The sequence below is a fragment of the Chiloscyllium punctatum genome, chromosome 13 (genome assembly GCF_047496795.1).
Source record: "Chiloscyllium punctatum isolate Juve2018m chromosome 13, sChiPun1.3, whole genome shotgun sequence".
Classification (NCBI taxonomy): domain Eukaryota; kingdom Metazoa; phylum Chordata; class Chondrichthyes; order Orectolobiformes; family Hemiscylliidae; genus Chiloscyllium; species Chiloscyllium punctatum.
The window spans coordinates 86653732-86678437 of NC_092751.1; the positions used below are offsets into that span (position 1 = coordinate 86653732).

The following is a 24706-nucleotide window of genomic DNA, read 5'->3' on the forward strand; positions in this document are numbered from 1 at the left end:
GAATGGGATATGCTAGTTTCGGATCTTTAATATGTAAATCCCAGAACTCCTTTTAAGTTACATTCTGAAGACAGCCTCAGCTTTTCTAACAATGGGTGCCATCTCAGCTCAGACAATGTATTAAAAGTGTGATGTTAAAGTGTGTCTCTGTCCCAATGTTGAGTCAGACTGGTTTCTAAAGTGGGACTTATAAAATATTACATGGATCTATGCAGTTTTTCAGCAAAATAAAATGTAATTCTGCAAATACAAATGCATCCCATAAACATATGTGTGCATCTGAGTGCGAGTGCATGTGAAAGGGTGTACAGAGCTATAGAGAAGGTGTAGAGAAAAATCAACTTTAATCTATGAGAGATCCACTCAAAAGTCTAATAACAGCAAGTAAGAAGCTGTTCCTGAATTGCCATAGCTCCAGAGCAAAGGGCCAAGAGCAGGAAAATGACATTAGTGTGGTCAAATCACTATTGACCAACATGGGCACAATGGGCCGAACAGCCTTCTTCCTTACTGGGATGGTCTATGTGTCTAACCGCTAAGTACCCAAAGGACACTGCTGTGTGCAACTTTGGTTTTCAAGTGCTTATATCGTCTGCGCAATGGAAGTGGGTGGAAGAGAGTATCACTGGGTTGGGAAGGGTTTTTGCTTATGTTGTGGACACCACTGTGTGCAGCCTTGGAGGAAAATCACAGGGTCGTTCAATTAATTTAAAAATTAAGTTCACTTCCTTTGAACATTTCTCTTTATTTGGTTTGAAAATGGGAAAATGGCTGTTTGGCTGGTAGTCAACCATTACCCATTTGCATCACCCATTGCCATTTTGCTTTCCATTTGGTAAAGGAAAGCAGGGCATTGCAAGTATTATTTAACAAATGGCCAAGGGTAGGGCAAGTCATGTGATAAAATCTCCAGGTTTAATCACTGGGACATTAGGTTGCCAAGTCAGTGATACCTTTAACCATCAAAAATATGCCTGTCTGTCTTGAAAACTTCAGTTGACCCCAAACCTTTTGGACAGGGAATTGCAAATCTTCATCACCCTTTGTACGGGATCGTGTTGATGATGTCCCTCCTATAAAGTCTTTTTTGAGATATAAGATAATGTCTTGATTACCTTCACAGCGGGAACAATGTCTCTGTAACCACTCTGTCATAATCCTTTTCAAATTTGAACACTTTGTAAGATCATCCCTCAGTTTTCCAAATTCAAGGGGTTACAAGCTACATTAGAACAACTTGTCCTCACAATGTGGATAGTTTGGAAGACCCAGCAACAGTAAGTGAAACAACCATTTTCCCCATTTTCAATATGTTCATTCCTAATAAGAGAAATGTTCAAATGAAATGAGTTTAATTTTTAACTGAATTTAACATTCCTGTGATTTTTCTCCAGGGTTGCACACAGCAGTGTCCTTTGGGCACTTGGCGGTTAGACACATAAATTCTGGATTAGTGGTGCTGGAAGAGCACAGCAGTTCAGGCAACATCCAAGTAGCTTCGAAATCGACATTTCGGACAAAAACCCTTCATCAGGATTCCTGATGAAGGGCTTTTGCCCGAAACATCGATTTCGAAGCTACTTGGATGCTGCCTGAACTGCTGTGCTCTTCCAGACTAATCCAGAATCTGGTTTCTAGCATCTGCAGTCATTGTTTTTACCTGGTTAGACACATAGACCATATCAGTAAGGAAGAAGGCTGTTCAGGCCATTGTGCCCATGATGGTCAATAGAGATTTGACCAGACTAATGTCATTACCCTGCTCTTGGGTCCTTTGCTCTGGGGCTATGGCAAAGCAATGTCTAAATGCTGCTTAAATCTTATGAGTTTCTGACTCGAACACCCTTCCAGGCAGTGAGTTCATCATCCGAGTGAAAACGTTTCTTCTCAGCTTCCCTCTTAGTTGTTCCCTCTACCTGTTCCTGAAATCTATGCCCCCGGTTAATGACCCATATAATGAAGGTAAAAGTGCCTTCTTATCTACCCTAACTTGCCCCTCATAACTTTTTAGAGCTCTGGCAGGTTCCTTTCAATCTTCCTGACTCCAAGAAAAACAACTTCCAGTCTTTCCTCCAGCCCAAGCAGTATCCTAATGAATCTCCTCTGCACTCTGTCTAGCGCAGCCACATCTTTTCTAAAATGTGGTGACCGGAACTGCATACAGTACTCCAGTTGTGGCCCCATCAACAGTTTATACTGTTCCAGCATAACCTCCCTGTTCTTATATTCTGTGCCTTGGCTAATGAAGGTGAGTATCCCAAATGTCATCTTAGCCACCTTATCTGCCTGCCCTGCTGCCTTCTGGGATCTGTGGTTATGCACATCAAAGTCCCTCTGATCTTTAGTACTTTACACCACTCATAGTGTACTGCCTTGTCTTGTTGACACTCCCCCGGTGAATTAACTCCCACTTTTCTGAGTTGAATTCCTTGGTGTCCAGTTTGCAACCATCCTCCTCACTATTTATCACTCTACCAGTTTTCATGTCATCTGTTAATGTCTTGGTCATACTCCCTCCATTTAACTGGAAATCATTAAAGTACACCACAAGCAGCAAGGGACCCAGCACCGAACCCTGTGGAATCCCACTGCAAACAGACTTCCAGGAATGGAAAGATCCCATTATTCTCACCCTCTACTTCCTGCCTCTGAGCCAATTTTGGATCCCATGGGCTGTTAATTTCTTGACCAGTCTACAATGAGGGACCTTGCTGAAATCCATGCAGACCACATCAAATGCATGACTGTCAATAACCTGTCTAGTTACCTCCTGAAAAAGATCGAACAAATTTGTAAAAATTGACCTTGCTGTGACAAATCCATGCTGACCATGCCTGATTAATCTGTCACTCTCAGAAATTATCCAGATTAATATTGGTCTCTACTGGGCCTTACTCTTTCCATTGTTATTTTCTTGATCTTTTCATATTCATAAAAATCATCTTGGTTTGACAGAAGAAGCTAACATAGCCCAGGGTTTCCTCAGAACTGCTGACAAGACCGAGGTGGCTATGGGTAAAAATTCTGTTCTCCTTCCCCTGCCTGTTCCCCCCCCCAAACATCTGTATCACAGGAGAAAAGTCTACTATATCTCGCATATTATCCAAAGTTTGGATAATGAGTGTAACATTTAAGTGGCTATATTCGACCTGGCCCTTTAAGACCAGAGATCAACTGCTCCTTACAGAGAGATGGTTGAAGTGCAAAATGGGGTTAATTAACATTTAATTAATATGGACATTTGTCTACATTAGCAGCAGCTACACTAAACCTCCTATTAACTCAAAATCAGAAAGTGATATAAGGTTTCCCTATTGTGTTGTGTGTTTTTATTAATTTTATTTAAGATAGGTTAGTATTGCTTTGTTGTGTTTTATTCAAAGCATTAAAACCGATGTGAAGTTGTTATATAAATGCCACTAATATTGTAAGTTGCAAGACATTTTTCTGGTCAATATTTAACTTGGGAGTTTAGCAGTAACTGTAGGAGTAGAACTTATTTTATAATGTTGTGTTCTGCACTCTTGAGAAAAGCTCAGGCAGAGAAAGTGAATTTGTGTTGAAGACTCTAGTATCAGTGCAAATGATGAAGCGAAATGGCTCACAAACAGCTTGCATTTGTTTTTGCAGGATTTACAACGATTCATGTGGCTCGGTCTCTGTGCAGGGAGGACCCAAACTATGTTGCACCTTAGCTGATATCCCATTGGTCAGGTAAGAAGCTGCTACTCACCAATGCAACAGTTTGCTGAATTGTCCAGTACAGATAGAGCTCATTCTGCCCATTACATGTGTACCGACTCTTTAATGGAGCTATCCAATTAGACCCTTTCCACTGCTGTTTTTTCACAGAATGTTTCTCCTTCTGACATGTTCTGGTTCGGAAGGTAACTGGCCTGTTTTGGATTGTAATTGTAATCTGATTATCTCTAGATGGCAACTCCCAATGATCCTAAGGGGGCAGCAAAGATTTATAAGAATTTTATTGAGTCTGGAGGGTTATAGGAAGAGGCTGGATAGACTGGGACTTCTTCCTCCTGGAGTGGAGGAGGCTCAGGGGTGACCTTACAGAGTCTTTTAAAATCATGAGGGGCATGGATAAGGTCAACAGTGAAGGTCTTTTTCCCAGATTAGGGGAATCCCAAACTGGAGGGCATAGGTTTAAGGTGAGGGGGGGGGAGAATTTAAAAGGGACCTGACTGGCAACTTTTTCACCCAGAGGATGGTGCGAGTATGGAACGAGCTGCAGGAGGAGGTGGTGGAGGCTGGTAATATTTAAAATACATTTTGACAGGTATGTGGATAGGAAAGATTTGGACAGATACAGCCAAACGCAGACAAATGAAACTAATTCAGTTTAGTAAACTCTGGTTGGCATCGATGAGTTGGACTGAAGTTTGCACTACTTAAGGTTAAAGTTACCTGGATCTAACTGATCAGCATCTTGCAACAGCCTAATTAATGAATATGTAGCCAATCATTCTGTTTGTCTAGTTTCCATCTGCAGGGTAGCAAGACAACACCTGGTATTTGTCCAATCATTTTCAATTATTTTCTTCTACTCGTGTTTTGGTGTATCACTTGTTGTTCCCTGGTAGTTGTTAATCAACACCCAGTGATTGTTCAATGGATCACTGTAACTATTCATCTATACACTGTACTTGTCTAGTAAATCACTGGTAATTATTCATCGATACCCGGAACTTGTCCAGTTGATCGCTGTAACTATAGTACAAATGCCAAGTACTCATCCAGTAGATCTCTGTAATAATTTTATCATTACCCAGTACTTGTCCAATAGATCACAGATAATTATTCCATCATTACCCAGTACTTGTCCAGTAGATCACTAATTACATAGTGCTTGTCCAGTAGATCACTGGTAATGATTTCATCATTAACCAATACTTGTCTAAAAGATCACTAATTACCTAGTACTTGTACAATAGACCACTGGTAATTATTCAATCATTAGCCAGTACTTGTCCAGTATATCACAGGTAATTATTCAATTGTTAGCCATACTTGTCCAGTAGATTACTGATAATTGCTTCATCGTTATCCAGTATGTGTCCAGTAGATCACTGGTAGTTATTCCATCATTAGCCAATACTTGTCCAGTAGTTCACGTAAAGACCATAAGATGGAGGAACAGAAGTAGGCCATTCTGTCCATTGAGTCTGCTCCACCATTCTGTGACATCATGGCTGATGTGATAATCCTCAACTCCACTTTCCTGACTTTTTCCCATAACTTTTACTAATTAAACTTTATTGATCTCAGCCTTGTTATAAATGCAGCACATTAACTGTGGGGTAAAAGTGTTATAATAAGTGCAGATTGTTTAGAAGTGCACTCTTTCAGTGCCAGAGTCTGAGCACAAACCATGACAGCTAGTAGTTCAGGCTGCACTCTTAGACAGACTTTGAGCAGTCTCCAGCCGTGCTCCAAGTCCATACTGATTTAATTTGACATCCAAGGCAGTAGGCTTTTAGAAACCTGAGGCTAATCCGACTGGTACTCTGGTGAGGTAGGGGAGACTGAGGTTGCTAAAGCACATCGGGGTCAGTTATAGGCGAGGGGGTGAAGCTAGCTCTCTGCACATTGACCAACTCCATTCACAGATGTATTTATTTGGAATGCCCTGTTTAAATTTTGTGGGCCAGTGGATGTGAATAGGGATTTTTGTTTTAAATAACATCCTTGTCTGAATGGAGACTAACTCTTGAAGCAGCACACATGGATGTGTTAGTGTAAGTGATTCAAGATTTATGCAGATTACTGGACACACATGACTCTCAACGTGACAGGGCACAGTCCTAAGGTCCGTTGTGGGTTAGATAGAATCAGACTTTCTCAATGTTGCTCCAGAAATCAATTGCAGCAGTGTGTGTACATCATGGGATGGGCAACCATCTGTTTAAAATACTGATTCAAGTTTAGCCTTGGGTAAACATCCCAGCTGTGCCACAGCCTGTGTGAGCAAACTGTCACCTTATACCAGCCTTAGTTTTCAATGCACTCTCAAACCGACTACTTTGTCAAGACCACAGACTCAATTTTGGGTAGGGGTTGACAGTGATGAGAGGAAACATTTATTATCGTTCATTCAATATTCCCTCTCCCTGTAGGTTCTATCTAGTAAATGGAACACAGTACACCATAGACGTAACATTCCCCCTTTATCTATGTTATATTTATAGAAATAGATTAATAAAACATAGGAGATACCATCTTTCCATGGGAGGATATTGCCTAGACAATACCTTTTTATTACAGAGTTATAGTAACTTGTAATCTGTTTAACAGATTACATAGAACATAGAAAAATACAGCGCAGTACAGGCCCTTCGGCCCTCGATGTTGCGCCGACCAAAGCCTACCTAACCTACACTAGCCCAATAACCTCCATATGCTTATCCAATGCCCGCTTGAATGACCATAAAGAGGGAGAGTCCACCACTGATACTGGCAGGGCATTCCATGAACTCACAACCCGGGTACTATACAGGGTAGTGTAGAAGATGGAGGTATCCTGTAATTTGTATACATGATCCCAGACTACTGTACAGCATGCCCTATTATAGTACATCATGTACACATTTTACAGGCAATACACAAGACTGGTCTAATACTGGGCATGATGTACCACTATTGAGAACCTGAAGCAGGAAATTAGAGCAGATGCTGAGCTGGTCCATCAAGAAAGTGGCCAAATTATTGTTTCAGACATGGCGCAGTCCTGCCTGTAAACTATTCAGCACTATCCTCTATCAACAGAAGTTGACTGACCACCAGAACAGTCCTGCTCCAGATTGAAAACATCTGTAGATTTCTTTATGCATTCATTGCAGACTTGAGATTTACTGAGTATATACAGCAGAGTATGTAAAATAATGGTCTCATAGAGGGAGATTGTTTTGAGAGAACTGGTGGATGGGATGGTCCATACATGTCCTGCTGATAACCACACAGGATGTCAAATTAGTATTGCCTTTAACCATTTTAGAAAAATGTTTAGCATCCATTTTTAGAAACCCAGCTATGGACCAATCAGACAAAAACCTGCAAAGAATACTGGGCCCAGTTAAGAGATCAGTGTGCTGGTTGGAGTGTCCACATGGCTATACTGCTGCTAAGGGAGACAAGCACCTTAACACTGGTCATGGAGGACAGTGTGCAGTCATATAGCACCTTTTAAAGGCAGGAAAATGTCCCAAGACACCGTGTACAAAGTGATGTGGGGCATAGACAAGAAGAAAGGTTTCCCCTGAATAGGGGGATCAATAAACGGGGGCACAGATTTAAAGTAAAGAGAAGATGTTTTAAAGGGGACTTTAGGAAAAATATTTTCACCCAGAGGGTGGTGGGTGTCTGGAACTCACTGTCTGAAAGTGTGATGGGGGGGGGGAAACCATTTATGTTCTGTACTTGTTCAGTGGATCACTGGTAACTGTTTAGTTAATGCTCTGTCCTTGTTCACTAATTTACTTGTAATTATGCAGTTATTGCCCAGTCCTTGTTCAGGAGATTGCTGATAATTATTTAGTCAATGCTCAGTTGGTCAGTAGAACAGTAATAATTAGTTCGTCAATGACAACACTTTTTCCCATCAGCTCACTGATAACTGTTTCATCAATGTACAGTACTTGACCAGTGCATCTCTATCAAGTTTAGGCAGTACCTGATATTTGGGTTCCTAATGTCTTGCTGAAATCACGTGGAATTCCAGTTGATATCTTTGATGTATTCGGTTAATGTCTGGTCACTATTGAATTGGCATTTAGTTTCTGTTGCACATCTGAGCAATGGATGACCATTGAACCCTGAATGTTTAAGTTGTAAGGAAATTAAATACCATCTCTGAGAAACAGCATCTGTGCATTAAATACCAAAAGTCGGAAAGTGTGGTGCTGGAAAAGCACAGCAGATCAAGCAGCATCCGAGGAGCAGGAGAATCAATGTTTCGGGCATAAACCCTTCATCAGGAGTGCGGGGGTGGGAGATGGCTGAGAGATAATTAAGAGGGTAGGGGGGAGGTGCTGGGAAGGCAATAGGTAGATTCAGGTGGAAGTGATGGTGATAGGTAGGAGGGGAGAATGAGCGGGGGGGGTGGGAAAGAAGATGGACAGGTAGGATAATTCAAGAGGGCAGTGTCGGGTTGGAGGGTTGGATCTGACATGAGGTGGGCGGAGGGGAGATGAGGGAACTGGTGGAGTCAATCATGTTGATGCCGAGTGGTTAAAGGGCTCTGAGGTGTTCTTCCTCCAGGCATCGGGTGGCTTGGGTTTGGCAGTGGAGGAGGCCTAGGACTTGCAAATCCTTGGCAGAATGGGAGGGGAAGTTGAATATCCAGAATGGAAAATTAACTTAGCTTATTTGTTTTGACAGATTTTTTTATGGTTCGTAGATGAGGATTTCCACATTTCTTTGTTTGTAGCTTTCTGCAGTCTTTCTATATTTACATTTTCCCACATTGTATCTGCCAAGTTGTTTTCACTCACTTGCTTAACCTGTCTGTATCCCTGTGATGTTGAGAGTATAGCTAGCTGATAAATGTTACTTGTTTAGCACCTAGATGGCTGAAATATATTTGCTTATATATGTGTGTGTGTAGAGATAGTATCAAATCCTTGTTTTCTATAAGGGTGACATGTTGAGACAATATTATAGAGATGGATGGACGTTTGTATGGAAATATATAGTATTTATCGATGGGGCAAGGGAAATTATAATGCAATTAGGCAAGAATTAAGATGCATAGAGTGGGGTAGAAAAACGCAGGGGATGCAGACAATGAAAATGTGGATGGTTTAAGGAACAGATATTGCGTGACCTTGATAGGTATGTCCCTGTCAGGCAGTGATAAGGAAAGGGGACCATGGTTTACTATAGAAATTGCATCGCTTGTTAAGCCGAAGATGGAGGCTTATGTGTTGATGAGGCAAGATGGTTCAGATGAGGCGATGGAGAGTTACAGACCAGCTAGGAAGTATTTAAAGAGCGAGTTAAGAAGAGCAAAGAGAGGACACAAGCAGTCTTTAGCAAATAGAATAAAGAAGAACCCTAAAGCTTTCTATAGGTATGTGAGGAATAAAAGGATGACTAGGAGAGGAATAGAGCCAGTCAAAGACAGAAGTGGGAAATTGAGTGTGGATTCTGTGAAGATCGGAGAGATGCTAAACGAACATTTCTCATTGGTTTTCACTCAGGAAAATGAGAATATTGTAGAGGAGAAGAATGAGGTACGAGATATTAGACTAGAAAGGATCGAGGTTAGTTATGAACAGGCGTTAGCAATTCTAGAAGGAGTGAAAGTAGATAAGTCCCCTGGGCCGGATGGGATTTATCCGAGGATTCTCTGGGAAGCTAAGGAGTAGATAGCAGAGCCTTTGGCTTTGATATTTGAGTTATCATTGTCTACAGGTTTAGTACCAGAGGACTTGAGGATTGCAAATGTTGTGCCCTTGTTCAAGAAGGGCAGTAGAGATGACTCAGGTAATTATAGACCAGTGGGCCTTACGTCTGTTGTAGGAAAGGTTTTGGAAAGGATTATAAGAGATAAGATTTATAATCATCTAGCAAGCAACAACTTGATTTCAGATAGTCAACATGGTTTTGTCAAGGACAGGTCATGTCTCACAAACGTCATTGAGTTTTTTGAGAAGGTGACCAAGCATATAGATGAGGGTAGGGCAGTTGACTTGGACTTCAGTAAAGCCTTTGATAAGGTTCCACATGGTAGGCTGTTGGAGAAAATGTAGAGGCATGGGATTGAGGGTGATTTAGCAGTTTGGATTAGAAACTTGCTTTCTGTAAGAAGCCAGCAAGTGGTGGTTGATGGAAAATATTCAGCCTGGGGTCAGGTTACTAGTGGTGTGCCACAAGGATCTGTCTTGGGTCCACTGCTATTTGTCATTTTTATAAATGACTTAGATGCAGGCATAGGTGGATGGATTAGTAAATTTGCAGACGACAGTAAAGTCGGTGGAGTAGTGGATAGTTTGGAAGAATGTTACAGGGTGCAGGAGGACTTGGAGAAACTGCAGAATTGGGCTGAGAGGTGGCAAATGGAGTTCAATGCAGCTAAATGTGAGGTGATGCACTTTGGGAAGAATAACAGGAAGGCAGAGTACTGGGTCAATAGAAAGATTCTTGGTAGTGTGGATGTGCAGAGGAATATTGGAGTCCATGTACATAGATCCCTGAAAATTGCCACCTAGGTTGATAGTGCTACTAAGAAGGCATACAGTGTGTTAGGTTTCATTGGTAGAGGGATTGAGTTCCGGAGCTGCAATATCATGCTGCAACTATACAAAACGCTAGTGCAGCCACACTTGGAATATTGTGTACAGTTCTGGTCCCCATATTTTGGGAAGGATGTGGAAGCATTGGAAAAGGTGCAGAGGAGATTTACCAACATGTTGCCTGCTCTGGAGGGAAGGTCTTATGAGGAAAGACTGAGAGACTTGGGTCTGTTCTCATTGGAAAGAAGGCGGCTAAGAGGGGACTTAAAAGAGACATGCAAGATGATCAGAGGATTAGATAGAGTAGACAGTGAAAGTCTTTTTCTGAGGATGATGTCGTCAGCTTGTACGAAGGGGCATAACTATAAATTGAGGGGTGATAGATTTAAGACAGATGTCAGAGGCAGGTTCTTTACTCAGAGAGTGGTAAGGGCGTGGAATGCCCTACCCCAATGTAGTTAACTTAGTCACATTAGGGAGATTTAAACAAAACTTGGATAAGCACATGGATGATGATGGGATAGTGTAGGGGGATGGGCTTAGATTAGTTCACAGGTTGGCGCAACATCGAGGGCTGAATGGTCTTTTCTGCACTGTATTGTTCTATGCCCTTGAGACGTGCATACACCCAAGCCATAATTGGTATATATTTGGTTAATTGTTGTCACAGAAGTACTTGAGAATGTCTAATACGACTAGGAGTCATTTGTGTGTTGTAATGCTGACTGCTGCTGTCAAGTTTTCCATCTGATATGTGTTTTCAAATAGTTGCCTGGTAGGACAGAATTTGCACATTGATGCAAAAAAGCCACATCTTGTCAAAATTGTTTGCCGTGCAGTCATCAGGACAATCCCTAAGAAATATTGAAACGGTTTTATACTGTATAGAGGAGAGTACAGATTGGTTGGCTCTGCTAGGTAGTGGTGTTGCCATGAAGGATGCACCAACTGATGAGAAATGTCTAATAACAGGTAACCTCCTATCCCTTGCTTATGCCTGGTATGTAGATGATATATTTGAATCTGCAACTGCAAGGAAGAATGTTCAAATGTACCTTAATGGCCTCTATCCTACACTAAAATTCACCTTCAAAATGAAATAAGCAAATGAGCTTCCTTTCTTCAGTATTCTAGCTGAGAAGTCAACCAATGGTTCTCTATGACCATCTCCTGCAAACCAGCCTTCGCTGGTCAGTATACATGTTAGAATTCCTAGAGTCTCATACACTGTCAGATTGGCCTTAGCAACAATCTCATACATCAATTGGCAACTCTGGTCCTCACCCTCAACAACTTCTCCATCGAATCCTCCCATTTCCTTCAGACTAAAGGGGTAGCCATGGGCACTCCCATGGGCCCCAGCTATGCCTGTCTCTTCATCAGATATGTGGAACAGTCCATTTTCTGCAGTTACAAGGGCACCATTCCTCACCTTTTCCTCTGCTACAGTGATGACTGTATGGGACGCACCTTGTGCTCCCACGAGGAGGTTGAACAGTTCATCATCTTCATGAACACCTTCCACCTTGACCTCAAGTTCACCTGGATCATCTCGGACACCTCCCTCCCCTTTCCTTGACACGTCCATCTCTATCTACTTCAAATCCACCAACTCCCACAGCTACCTGGACTACAACCGTCCCTGCTCACAACCCTGTAAGGACACGATCCTTTACTCACAATTCCTCAGCCTCCACTGCATCTGCTCCCAGGAGGAGAAATTCCATTCCAAACATCCCAGATGGCCTCCTACTTCAAGAACCACAATACACCTTCCCACATGATCAACAATGTCCTCCAGTGCATCTCCTTCAATTCCCACACCTCCGCCCTTGAATCATACCCTCCAACGCAACAAGGATAGAACCCCCCCGTCCCACAACTTCCACACCACCAACCTTCGGATACATCCCATCATCCTTTGCCATTTTTGCCACCTACAAACAGATCCCACCACAAGAGATATATTTCCCTCTCCACCCCTATCTGCATTCCGCAGAGACCATTCCCTAAGTGATTTCCTCGTTAGGTCCACACGTGCCCCCCACCCCCCCCTTCACAACCCACCCTCCACACCCGGCACCTTGCCTTGCTGCTGCAAGAGGTGTAAAACCTGCGCCCACACCTCACCCTTTACCTCCATCCAAGGCCCTAAAGGATCCTTCCACATCCGGCAGAGATTTACCTGTACATCTAAATGCCTCATCTACTGTATCTGGTCCTCTCAATGTGGTCTCCTCTATACTGAAGGGACAGGACATCAACTTGTGGAATGTTTCAGAGAACATCTCCAGGACACATGCACCAACCAACCACACCGTCCTGTGACCAACCACTTCAACTGCCCCTCCAACTCAGCCAAGGACACCCAACTCCTGGGCAGTATCCACCGCCAAATCCTAGCCATCCAATGTCTGGAGGAAGGACACCTCATCTTCTGCCTTTTGACCGTCCAAACACACAGAATGAATGTTAATTTCACCGGTTTCCCCATCTCCCCTCCCCCCACTTTATCCCAGATCCAACCCTCCAATTTGGGACCACCCTCTTGAACTGTCCTATCTGTCCATCCTTCTTCCCATCTATTTTGCTCCAGCCTCTGCTCCAACCTATCACCATCACCCCCACCTTCCATCTACCTGTCACATTCCGAGCTACCTCAGCCCCTTTGGGCCCCCCTCCACGTTCCTGATGAAGGGCTTATGCCCGAATTATTGACTCTGCTGCTCCTCGGATGCTGCCTGACCTGCTGTACTTTTCCAGCGCCCCATTTTTTTGACTCTGATTTCCAGCATCTGCAGTCCTCACTTTCTCCTAACAGACTCCTAAATGCAGTGTGAGCTGTTTGTTCACCGAGGAAGCTTGAAGCTGTAATAATGCATACGAAAGGCATCGGGTGGGATAATGGCTACCCTGATCACATCAGTTCTTGTTGCATACCACACAAACTCATGAACGGGCATAAGACTGTCAGTTTTGGTCCGAAAATGTGCCTCAAGTAACCTACATGATTAAAAAAATTAATAAAACTTGACAGTTAACTGTCAATCATCACAAACTAGTATATTCTCCATAGAAGCACCTCTACCACTTGAAGCAATCTCCTCTCATACAGTATAAGTGTTATCTTCCCTTTATGTTAGTACTCTTGCAAACTGTCCTAATGATTGCAAGATGAAAAACTTCGACAAAATGTGTCTTTTCTTAGTAATACTCAAGATATGTGTCTTCACAAATTTTAGCTTGTGTTCAGTCACGATTTTGTTGGTGTCATGTCAGGTACAATTCTGGGTAATATTCGGCACATGTCTGGTCAGTCTTGCATATTTCTGATAGAATCAACCTGGCAAAATATTTCTCAAAGCATTATTTTCTTTAAAGTGACCAGAACAAAAACTGAGGTGTTACCAAGTTAGCATAAGCTTTCTAGTCTTGCTGATGGCGAGAAAGGCTGGGTTGGTTTTCCAATTCATTCACACACAGTGCACTGACTGAAAGGTCAGTAGAACGAGATTCAATAGTAACTTGCAAAAGGTCAGCGCATAAAGGGCCTTGATGAGGCCATATTTAGAGTACCATAGAATCCCTACAGTGTGGAAGCAGGTTAACTCAGCCCATCGAGTCCATAATGACCCTGTGAAGATCTGCCCACCCAGACCCAGACCCCTAATTGTATTACCCTGCAATTCCCATGGCCAACGCACCTAACCCGCATGTCTTGCTGGACTGCAGGTCGAAACCGGAGTACCCCGAGGAAACCCACAGGGATGTGGGGAGAACGTGCAAACCCCACACAGACAGTCGCCTGAGGCTGGAATCGAGCCTGGATCCCTGTGCGCTGTGAAGCAGCAATGCTAACCACCTAGCCACCATTTTGCCTGTACTTTGTACTTTTTGCTCCCTTTATTTATGAAAGGATATGGTTCCATTCAAAGTAGTACAGAGAAGATTCACTTAACTGATTCTGGGAATGGAGGGTTATGCGAAAACTTCGGATCGATTGGATTTTGGAGGAATAGATTAAAGATCACACAACACCATGTTATAGTCCAACAGGTTTAGTTGGAAGCACCAGCTTTTGGAGTGCTGCTCCTTCATCAGGCAATCACCTGATGAAGGAGCAGCACTCCGAAAACTAGTACTTCCAAATAAACCTGTTGGACTATGACCTAATGTTCTGTGATTTTTAACTTTGTCCACCCCAGTCCAACACTGGTAACTCCATATCAGGAGGAATAAGAAGTGATCTTATCGAAATAAATACGACATAGAACATTACAGCGCAGTACAGGCCCTTCAGCCCTCGATGGTTTCACAGGTCGGCACAACAATCTGAAGCCCACCTAATCTACACTATTCCATTATCATCCATATGTTTTTCCAATGACCATGTTAATGACCCTCAATGTTCGAGTCCACTACTGTTGCAGGCAGGGCATTGCATGCCCTTACTACTCTGAATAAAGAACCTACCTTTGACATCTGTCCTAGATCTATCAGCCCTCAGTTTCAAGCTATGTCCCCTCATGCTAGCCATCACCATCTAATCCTCTGATCACCTTGTGGGCCTCTGTTAAGTCGCCTCTTAACCACCTTCTCTAACGAAAACAGCTTCACGTCCCTCAACCTTTCCTCATGAGAGGATGTGACAGGCTGTATGTTGAGAGGATGTTACGTTTTGTGGGATGGACTAGTTTGAAAAGGAAGAATCGTTTTCTTTCAGAGGGTCATTAGTCAGTGGAACTCTCTTTCCCAGAGACTGAAATGGATAGATTCTTGATCAGTAAGGGAATCAAGGCTTTTGGGGAAAATGCTGTAAATTGAATGTAAGGAATGTCTTCCTTTTGGATGGCAGAGCAGGCTCAAGGGGCTGAATGGCCTACTCCTGTTCCTGTTTCTTATGGTCTTCTCGTCAAAGAGCAGTGGAAGCTAGCTCATTGAATAGTTTTAAGGTTGAGTTAGATCAAATTTCAATTGACGGGGAAGCAGAAAGGGTTTAAGGGCCGAAAGTAGGGGCCCCAATCAGGTCAGCCAGAATTTTACTAAATGGCAGAGAGGGACCAATGGCCAATTCTGCTCCTACTTTGTAAGTTCCTCTATAAATAGATGGAGAGCAAACAGAGGCAGAGTTATGAAGAAAGAACAGGGAAGTGGCATGAATTGGTTACCTTTTTCAAAAACTTGGCACATGCAGGTTGGACTGAATGGCCTCCTTCTGTACAATATGACATTGTGAAAAGTGGGACTGATTTTCTTCAAACTTGTGAGTTGCACAACATGAGCCATTTAACTCTGGCTGCATAGAATAAAGGGTTAATATTAAACATGTAAATATTTGGCCAGGTCAGTGATGATAGAGAGCCTCTGAAGAAAGTTAATAAAATGTGAATAAATAGTTGCTTTGATTCCAGGAAGCTCTGTCATGTCATGTAGAGCACCCGACCTCCCCCACAATATCAGAGGGTGGATTTTCCCTCTATTCTCGGGCTAAAGTAACCTTCCTGAAATAGAACTAGCTCTGCAGCTGCAGGCATTTCTCAACTCATGTTAAAACAAAGGTCTCCCTGCCCTTAACCCCCAGTTGCCCAGCCACTATTCCCAGCCACTATTCTCCAAGGAGCCAGTATTCCAGCAAATGAAACAAGAAATGAAAACAGAAGTTCCTGGAAAAGCTCAGCCATTCTGGCAGCATCAGTGAGGAGAAAGCAGAGTTAACGCTTCATGTCCAGTGATCCTCCCTTCTGAAGAAGGGTCACTGGACCCAAAATATTTACTGATTTCCCTCCACAGATGCTGCCAGACCTGATGTTTCCAGCGATTTTCTACTTTTGTTTCTGATTTCCACCATCTTTAGTTACTTCGGTTTGTTGTTAGATGAAACAAGAAGATCTGTGGTGATTGTGTGATAGACACGATCACTGTTTTGTTACAGGAGTGGAAATGTGTTGAAAGTCTTCCAGTTAACTTCAGCGATCAAATGTTTGAAGTGATTTAGTGAGGAGAAAGCTGGTGATATTGTAAATCCTCTGTCAGATTACCTATCCCATTTTAATTGGATTTTTGCCTATCTATGTTATACACATCAATCGTGAAATGAAAATAATTCACGATGCCTCTGTTCCAACATTGACCGATCTTCTGGTTGTTTTATGATCTGCTTGATTTGATATATTATTAGCATATGTGCCAAGATGTGATGACAAATATTGTTTTACGTGCTAACCAGGTAAATCATACCTGCTATAAGTAAGCTTGAGGGAACTTTAAAAACAGATGCCTTTGATCTCCTATCTCTCTGTATCTATCTCTCACTGTCACTCTCTCTGGTTCCCACTCAGTTGTTTTCTTCTTTTGCTCTCCTTGATCTTACTTACTTGTTTTCTTTTTGTCTTGGGCTGGAAACATATTGACCCAAGGGCTTCAGCTCCTCCAGAGATTGAAATTCCTAAAATGCTCTTCAAAGGACCCCAAGCAGAATGAGAATTAGGTGAAAGTTCATGTAGCTGCTGGTTTTGTTTGCAGAAAAAAAAGTCTGTGATGCTCAGTACCGTGTTCTCTCTCTCTCTCTCTCTCTCTCTCTCCCCCCTCCACCCTACAGTAAGTGTGGTACCTCCCCTCCTGAGAGCTGCCTCTTCAGTCTGATCTGTAGTGTCGGGTCCTTCATGGGTAAGTCTCGCCCTTCGGCACAGCCGGAGCTGAGTGAGTGCCCGAATTGCTCGCTGGGCACTTGTCATGGTGTGAAAGCAATGTTGTGTTATCTTTTTGTTTTTGGCGGTGATGTTCCATGAGCCATACACTGCGTTGGCTGGAGTTTGGTTGTTTATGCGCACATGTTCCTCCTCCATATCAGCCCATCAGCAGGATGTCGAGCAAGTGTTTACAGTAACCAGATAAGATCATCTTTTTCCCAATCGTTTTCACACAGCTCAGCTCTTGACTGCCAGGCTCAATTTGAAGACGAGTAAATAGGGAACCGAAACACGGGCTGGGATTAAAATCCCCCCACTAACGGAGTTAAAATCAGGGTCATTGTGTCTGGGGAATGGTTGAATCATCGAGATTTACAGCATGGAAGGAGACTTTTCAGGCTATCGTGTTTGCACTGTTCAGCCAGCTTCATCCTACTTGGTCTGTATCATGACAAGCACATTTCCAGGTCATTTTTAAGTATTTTGAGGGTCTACACCTCTATACCCTTTCAGACAATGAGATCCAGATTCTCCACTGCCCATCTGGCTGAAAGGAACTTCCCTCAAATCCCCTCTGACCCTCCTGTCTCCCACACTAAATCCTGACCTTCCAAACAAAGCTGAGAATTGGCTATGAAACCCAGATATAAGCAATCATTAGGAGTAAATATGACACTTGTATTAGATATCTACAGTTAAATCTTTGTATAACAAAGGGCAGGACAAGTGACATGGCCAGTGTTGGGGATAGGACAGCTCCCTGGAATTAGCTGTATTGTATCTCTAATCTGTTGGTTACAGTCCCCACTTTACCAGACAACTTGAGAACTACAATGAACAAACACAACTTGTAAACTTGTCTCTAAAATTCCTCATCCTTGAAAACATTCTGTTGAGCCTTCAAATCCCACCCTGTTACATTAGAATCATAGAATCTCTACAGTGTGGAAATAGGCCATTTGGCCCAATGAGTCCACACCGGCTCTCCAAAGAGTATCCCACCCAGACCCACTCCCCTACCCTAGAACTTAATATTTCCCCTGACTGATGCACCTAACCTACACAGTCCACAACGCTATGGGCAATTTAGCATGGCCAATTCACCTAAGCTGCACACCTTTGGACTGTGGGAGGAAACCGGAGCACCTGGAGAAAACTCACGCAGACACGGGGAGAATGTGCAAACTCCACACAGTCGCCCAAGGCTGGAATCAAGCCCAGGTCCCTGGTGCTGCCCATTGAAGCAATTAAATTGAGTTAGGACGGGGCAATTGTGAGACCTTACGGAATTGTTGAAGAACTATCCTGAGGTAGGGGGAGGGTGATTGAAACTTGTTTGTTCCCACTCTCATATCCGAAGAATAGCTATCAGGATGGGGTACCAAATATTTGTAAGGAATCGGGGCCCTTCATGGAAGCAATTAAACAACTTCACTCGGCAAGAGCCACATATTCACCCATGGGATGTGGAGATCCCTAATTGCCCAGAGGACAGTTAAAAATCAACGACATTGCTTTGGGTCTGGAGTCACATGCAGGCAGTTTCCTTCCCTAAAGCACATTACTGCACCAGATGGGTTTTTCTGACAATCAACATTGAATTCATGGTCATTATTAGATCCTTAATTCCAGATTCCTGGGGCGTGGTGGGATTTGAATCTGGGTCCCCAGAACATTACTTCGGTCTCTGGATTACAGCATAATGCCATTAGGCCATCACCTCCCCTGAAATTATGCCAAACCAGAATATACGACAGGAAAATTCAGGAGAGGTGCATGAATTTTGTTTTAAATAGCTGGTGATAAACCACTGGAACAAGTTTCTTTTCCTGCTACATTATGGGATCAAAATGTTAGCTGAACAGGCAACTCTATGAGAGGTCATCGTGTCCTGACTGGGCTGTGGTATGTCAATTATCTTCATCAGGTTTTAGCTGAAGAACCGCTGTGCACTGCACTGTTGAAGTTAGGATCATGGTGCAGTAGCAATACACAAACAGCTATTATGTCATAGCTTGACATTGCATAGAATTTGAGCTGATTAAACACACCAAACAATTAAAACAGTGCAAAAAAAGCACTTGTCCAGAGAATGAAAATATTTCAAGCCAGTCTGAAATGGTTTCATTTTGAAAATTGGCCACAATTTACTGTGGAGCAACTGTTTCCTTTTGGCTTCAAGAAAAGCCCAAAGCAAAGCCTATAGCTTGTGAAATGTATTGCTGCTGTGCAAATGTTTTATTTATTCATAGGATGTGGGCATCATTGTCAAGACCAGCGTTAATTACCTTTCCCTAATTACCCTGAAGGTAATGTTAGTGAACCATCTTCTTTCATTGGCTGACTGACTGGGTCATTTACCAGTTAACCTTATTGCTGTTGGTCTGGAGTCACATGTAAACTATGCAAGGTAAGGACAGCAGATTTCCTTCCCTATAGGACATTAATGAACTGGATGGGTTTTTATGACAGTAGATGCACATTTCGTGGCCTTAATTACTGAGACTAGGTTTTTTTTTTCCCCTAGATTTTAATTTATTTTTAAATTCCTCATCTGTTCCAGTGGGATTTGAACTTATGCTGCAGTGCCCATTGCCAACACACCACCATGGTTCCCGAAACCAGACTCCAATCTTTCCGAAAGAGTCATGGTCATAGAGTCGTAGAGATGTACAGCATAGAAAGAGATGCTTCAGTCCAACTCGCCCAGATAACCTAACCTAATCAAGTCCCATTTGCCAGCACTTGGCCCATACCTCTATAAACCCTTCCTATTCATATACCCATCCAGATGCCTTTTAAATGTTGCAATTGTGCTAGCCTCCACCACTTCCTCTGGAAGCAAGAGTTTTGCTTTGTTGGCTGTAACTGAGTATTTATTGGGAAAACCAAAGACATTCGTGCCTGCCACAAACTCTGTTCCCCAGTCACTGGTTCTATCCCCTCTGTCTGGTCCCTATCTCAGGCTGAACCAGACTCTGCACAAACCCAATGTCTTATTTGATCCCAGGCCCTGCTTCTAAGCACACATCCCTTCCATCTCTAAGACTGCTTACTTGCACCTCCATGATAACCTGACTCTGCCCCTGTCTCTGCAGCCTTCATTCCTGTGAGCACCAGGCTTCACTATTCCAAGGGGAGCATGTGAGGATTGCAGATGCTGGAGCTCAGAGTCAAAATGTGTGGCGCTGGAAAAGCACAGCCAGTCAGGCTGTATCCAAGGAGCAGGAGAGTTGATGTTTCGAGCGTAAGCTCTTCATCAGGAATGTGGGGGGTGTGCAAAGGGGCTGAGAGTTAAATGTGAGTGGGGTGAGGCTGTGGTGAAGGCACCTGGGATTGCAATAGGTAGATGAAGGTGATGGTGATAGGTCAGAGTGGAGAGTGGAGTGGATAGGTGGGAAGGGAGGTGGACAGTTGGGACAGTTCAAGAGGGCGGTGCTGAGCTGGAGGATTGGACCTGGGATAAGGCAAGGCAAGGGGAGGGGAGATGGGGAAATTGGTGAAATCGACATTGATTCTGTGTAGTGGAGGGTCCCAAGGTGGAAGCTGAGATGTTCTTCATCCAGGTGTCGGGTGGCTAGGATTTGGCGGTGGAGGAGGCCTAGCACTTGGATGTTCTTGGCGGAATGGGAGGAGGTTTTGAAATGTCCAGCAACAGGGCAGTGGGGTTGTTTGGTGCATGTGTCCTGGAGATATTCTCTGGAATGCTCCACAAATTGGTGTTCTGTCTTCCCAAGGTAGAGGAGACCACATCGAAGGCAACGGACACAGTAGATGAGGTGAAGGGCTTTTGCTCAAAACGTCGATTTCGAAGCTACTTGGATGCTGCCTGAACTTCTGTGCTCTTCCAGCACCACTAATCCAGGATCTGGTTTCCAGCATCTGCAGTCATTGTTTTTACTTACAGTAGATGAGGTGCTTAGTTATGCAGGAAAATCTCTGCCAGATGGGAAAGGATCCTTTGGGACCTTGGATGAAGGTGAGGAGGGTGTGGGCACAGGTTTTGCACCTCTTGCAGTGGCAAGAGAAGGTAATGGGAATGGAGGGTGGGTTGGTGGGAGGCATGGACCTAACAAGGGAGTCGTGATGGGGATGGTCTCTGCAGAGTGCTGAAAGGGGTGGGGAGGGAACTGTATCTCTGGTGGTGGGGTCTGACTGAAGGTGGCAGAAATGGCAGAGGATGATGCATTATATCCAGAGATTAGTGGGGTGGAAGGTGAGGACCAGGGGGTTTTATCCTTGTTGCGGTTGGAGAGGTGAGGTTCAAGGATGGAGGTGTAGCAAATGGAGGAAATGTGCTGGACGGTATTGTTGATCACGTGACCTTTTTATATGCCTCCTGCTTTCCAGTAAACCTGAGCTCATCATCTGCAGCCAGTAACTTACAGCCTGTTTGCCAATGCCCTGTCTACTTTCTGCACAGCTAAAGCTAGGATTGTGATGGAATGTTTTCCACTTAAATAGGTGAGTGCAACACCAACAACATTTCAGCTTGACACCATCCAGGGCAAAGAAGCACATTTGTTTGGCATTTCATCCATCACCTTTACTACTCACTTCCTTCATTACTGGCATTTGGTGATAGCAGTGTATACCATCGACGAGATGCAAAACAACAGTACACCAAAGTTTCTTTGACATCACCTTCCAAACCCATAACCTATAACATCCAGGAGGACAATGGCCGCAGATACATGGAAACACCGCCATATATAAGTTCCTCTCCACCACACACACACACACACACACACACACACACACACACACACACACACACACACTCCTGACTTGGAAATGTATCACCATTCCTTCAGTGTTGCCGGGTGAAAAACCTGCAATTCCCTCCCTAAGGACATTGGGGGGTTTATCTACATCACATGGACTGCAGCGGTTCAAGAAGGCAGCTCACCACCACCTTCGCAAAGGCAACTAGGGACGGATAATAAATGCTGGCCCAGCCAGAGGATGCCCACATCCTCTGAAAGGGCATTTTAAAAATTCAAAGCTCTGCTGTGCAGATCATAACTTGTGCTGATTCCCATTTATACACAATGCTGTGTCTAAGCTGGGCAACGATGTGAGTTTACAGCAACCTGGAGCTTTCATGCAGACTGTGCACAAGTTAGCAACACTTATATAAGGAAGGAATTAAACAAAATCTCACATGAGGTAAATTGTTCATTTAAAAAGCGTTTGCCTTGGGAAATGTAATATTAGGAATTGGCCCAGGGTGTATGCATGTGGGAACTTGTCCATCTTTTCTGGTATGTTCTGTGGTCTTTCATGTTAAAAGCTGGAATGTTACTGAGGCCAACAATGAGGGAGACTAGATTTGTTAAACAGAGTTGAGGATCTCTTGTGGCTGGAGTTCAGAATACTCAGGACACTTGACTGATAAGGGCTTATGTCCGAAACGTCGAGTCTCCTGCACAATTGATGATGCCTGACCTGCAATGCTTTTCCAGCAACACACGTTGCAACACTTGACTGAGTGTGGCATTAAGGTATCCTATTAAAATTAAAATTAAAATCAAAATCAAAATGGGAGTCAGGAAGCTCTTCCATTATTTGGAACCAGCCCAATACCTTACCCCAGGACATTTCCATTGGATTTCCTCAGTGTCCAAGGCCAAACCACTTTCAGCTCCTTCAATGGTGACCTTTCCTCCACTATATAAATTGGCTAAACCGCCCCTTAATCTCCGGGGATGTGTAGGATAAGTGGGCTAGCCATGGTAAATACGGGGTTAAAGTGGCGGAGCGGGCCTGGTTGGGATGTTCTTAGGAGCGTCAGTGCAGACTTGATTGGCCAAACAGCCTCTATCTGCACTGTAGGGACCCTATGATTACCGCGTGTTCAATGCCATGTACTGCCTCTCAGATAATGGTGTGTAACAAGGCCTTCCTGTGTAGGCCCACCACATTTCAAGATGGCGACTGCCTGCAACAAAAAGAAAGAAAATTTGTCCTTTGCTGCTCTCTTGAACCCTGCTGACCTGGTCTTTGCTACAGGGCAGATGGAGGAAGACATTAATAAGACATTGCTGGTTCACTCCTATTGGTGAAATATTGTAACTGCAGATCACGAAAGCGAGATATCAGATTGTTCTCCGAGAAAGATTTGACCTCCAGTCAGGCTTGTTGCTGAAAAGCCAGCGGAGGAGGTGATGGCCTACTGGACTGTTAATCCAGAGACCCAGGTAACATTCTGGGGATCTGTGTTCGGATCCTACTGTGGCAGATGGTGAAATACGAATTCAATAAAAATCCAGAAGTAAGAGTCTAACAGTGACCATGAAACCTTTGTCAATTGTTGAAAAAACCCATTTGGTTCACTCAAGTCCTTTACAAAAGGAAACTGCCATTCCCCACCTGGTCTGGACCACATGTGACTCCAGACTTAAAGCAATGTGGTTGACTCTTAACTGCCCTCTAGGTAATTAGGGATGGGCAGCAGATGCTGGCTCAGCCAGTGATGCCCTGATCGCATGAATTTTTAAAAAGTAATGAATAATATTAACAGCACCAGTGCAGACCGTTCAGTCCAAAAAAGTCCATGCTGGTCATACAAGGTAATATGCACTGCACCAGTGGGAAGTGTTAGATTTGTGTTTCTTTACTCTGTTTTTTGGGTGCGTCAGCCTCACCGGAAAGATCAGCATTTGTTTCCCATCCTTAATCATCCTTAAACTGAGGGTCACAGTTACCCATTTCAAAAGGCTGTTGAGAGCCAACCACCTTGCTATGGGGCTGGACTCACATGTAGGGCCAGACTGATTTTGTTCCCGAAAGGTCATTAGTGAATCAGAAGGGGTTTTTGTGGACACCTGAGACTGGCTCTATATTCCAGCTGGGCTGCTGTTTAAAGACTGGTTTGTTCCAATTGAGCACACCTGCACATCAGAATGGCCAGCTTTCCAAATGATGATAAAAATAATTCGTTAGATCAGCTGCTTACTGCATTTTCCTATCCACACTCTCCAGAAACAACCAAAACTCCTCAGCAAGTGTTTGGAAAATTTGACTTTTTTTGCCAGACCAAATGTTGCCACATGATATAACTCTTCTGTGTTCTGTTTGGTGTGATCAGTAATTATGATGCTCTCTGATAATTCCCCAAACTGTTACTCTCTGTAACACAATGCAAACTCAAGTCATTATTGAACACAATTCTGTGACTCAACTAATATTATTGATATTTTAACTTGACAGGCTGCTCACTTGTGTTTTTGCAATGAGTTCATGGTTTGCCCTGAACTACGCAGGTATACCAGTGTGATGGTAATCTACCAAGTCTGAGAAATCAAGGTTAAGGTGACATCTGGTATTATTATCATGCTTCAAGGCTTCCTTGTTCACCCTGAGTTTTATTATCCCAGATATTGGACAATGGTAGACTTGGTCACGGAGGCAAAAGATTGCACACAATATGAATTTTGGACATTTGAATGTAACCTGAGGTTTGACAGCATAGAGCCAATTTTATGAGAACGGGACTCCAAATTATTGGGAGTCTGTGCTTGTACAATTATGCCTTTCTGCTGAACTCTAATTCTTTCCCCATATAAGTAAATCTGACACGAGCCTGTTCTAATGCATCATATCAGCTCTGATTTATGAATAACCTTTTATTGTTCTCAGATTAATATCAAACTTGGTGCAATACTTGGCTGCTGTTCCAATAATGTCATGTAGTGCAAATAAAACTCAGAAACAAAGCTGAAGAGATATATCATTGCACATAGTTAACCCTTTGGTGTAACACTGCGT

At 43.4% G+C, this 24706-nt stretch overlaps 1 protein-coding gene across 2 annotated transcripts in view; it reads left to right on the forward strand.

The window, feature by feature from the left end:
• LOC140484606 (transmembrane protein 150A-like) overlaps positions 1-24706 on the forward strand; it is a 120950-nt gene that overhangs the window by 51740 nt on the left and 44504 nt on the right. For both annotated transcript variants that reach the window (XM_072583112.1, XM_072583113.1), the window contains 2 exons: positions 3631-3714; positions 16846-16913. In XM_072583112.1, coding sequence (XP_072439213.1) covers positions 3631-3714; positions 16846-16913 — 152 coding nt within the window. The remainder of the gene's footprint in view (positions 1-3630; positions 3715-16845; positions 16914-24706) is intronic.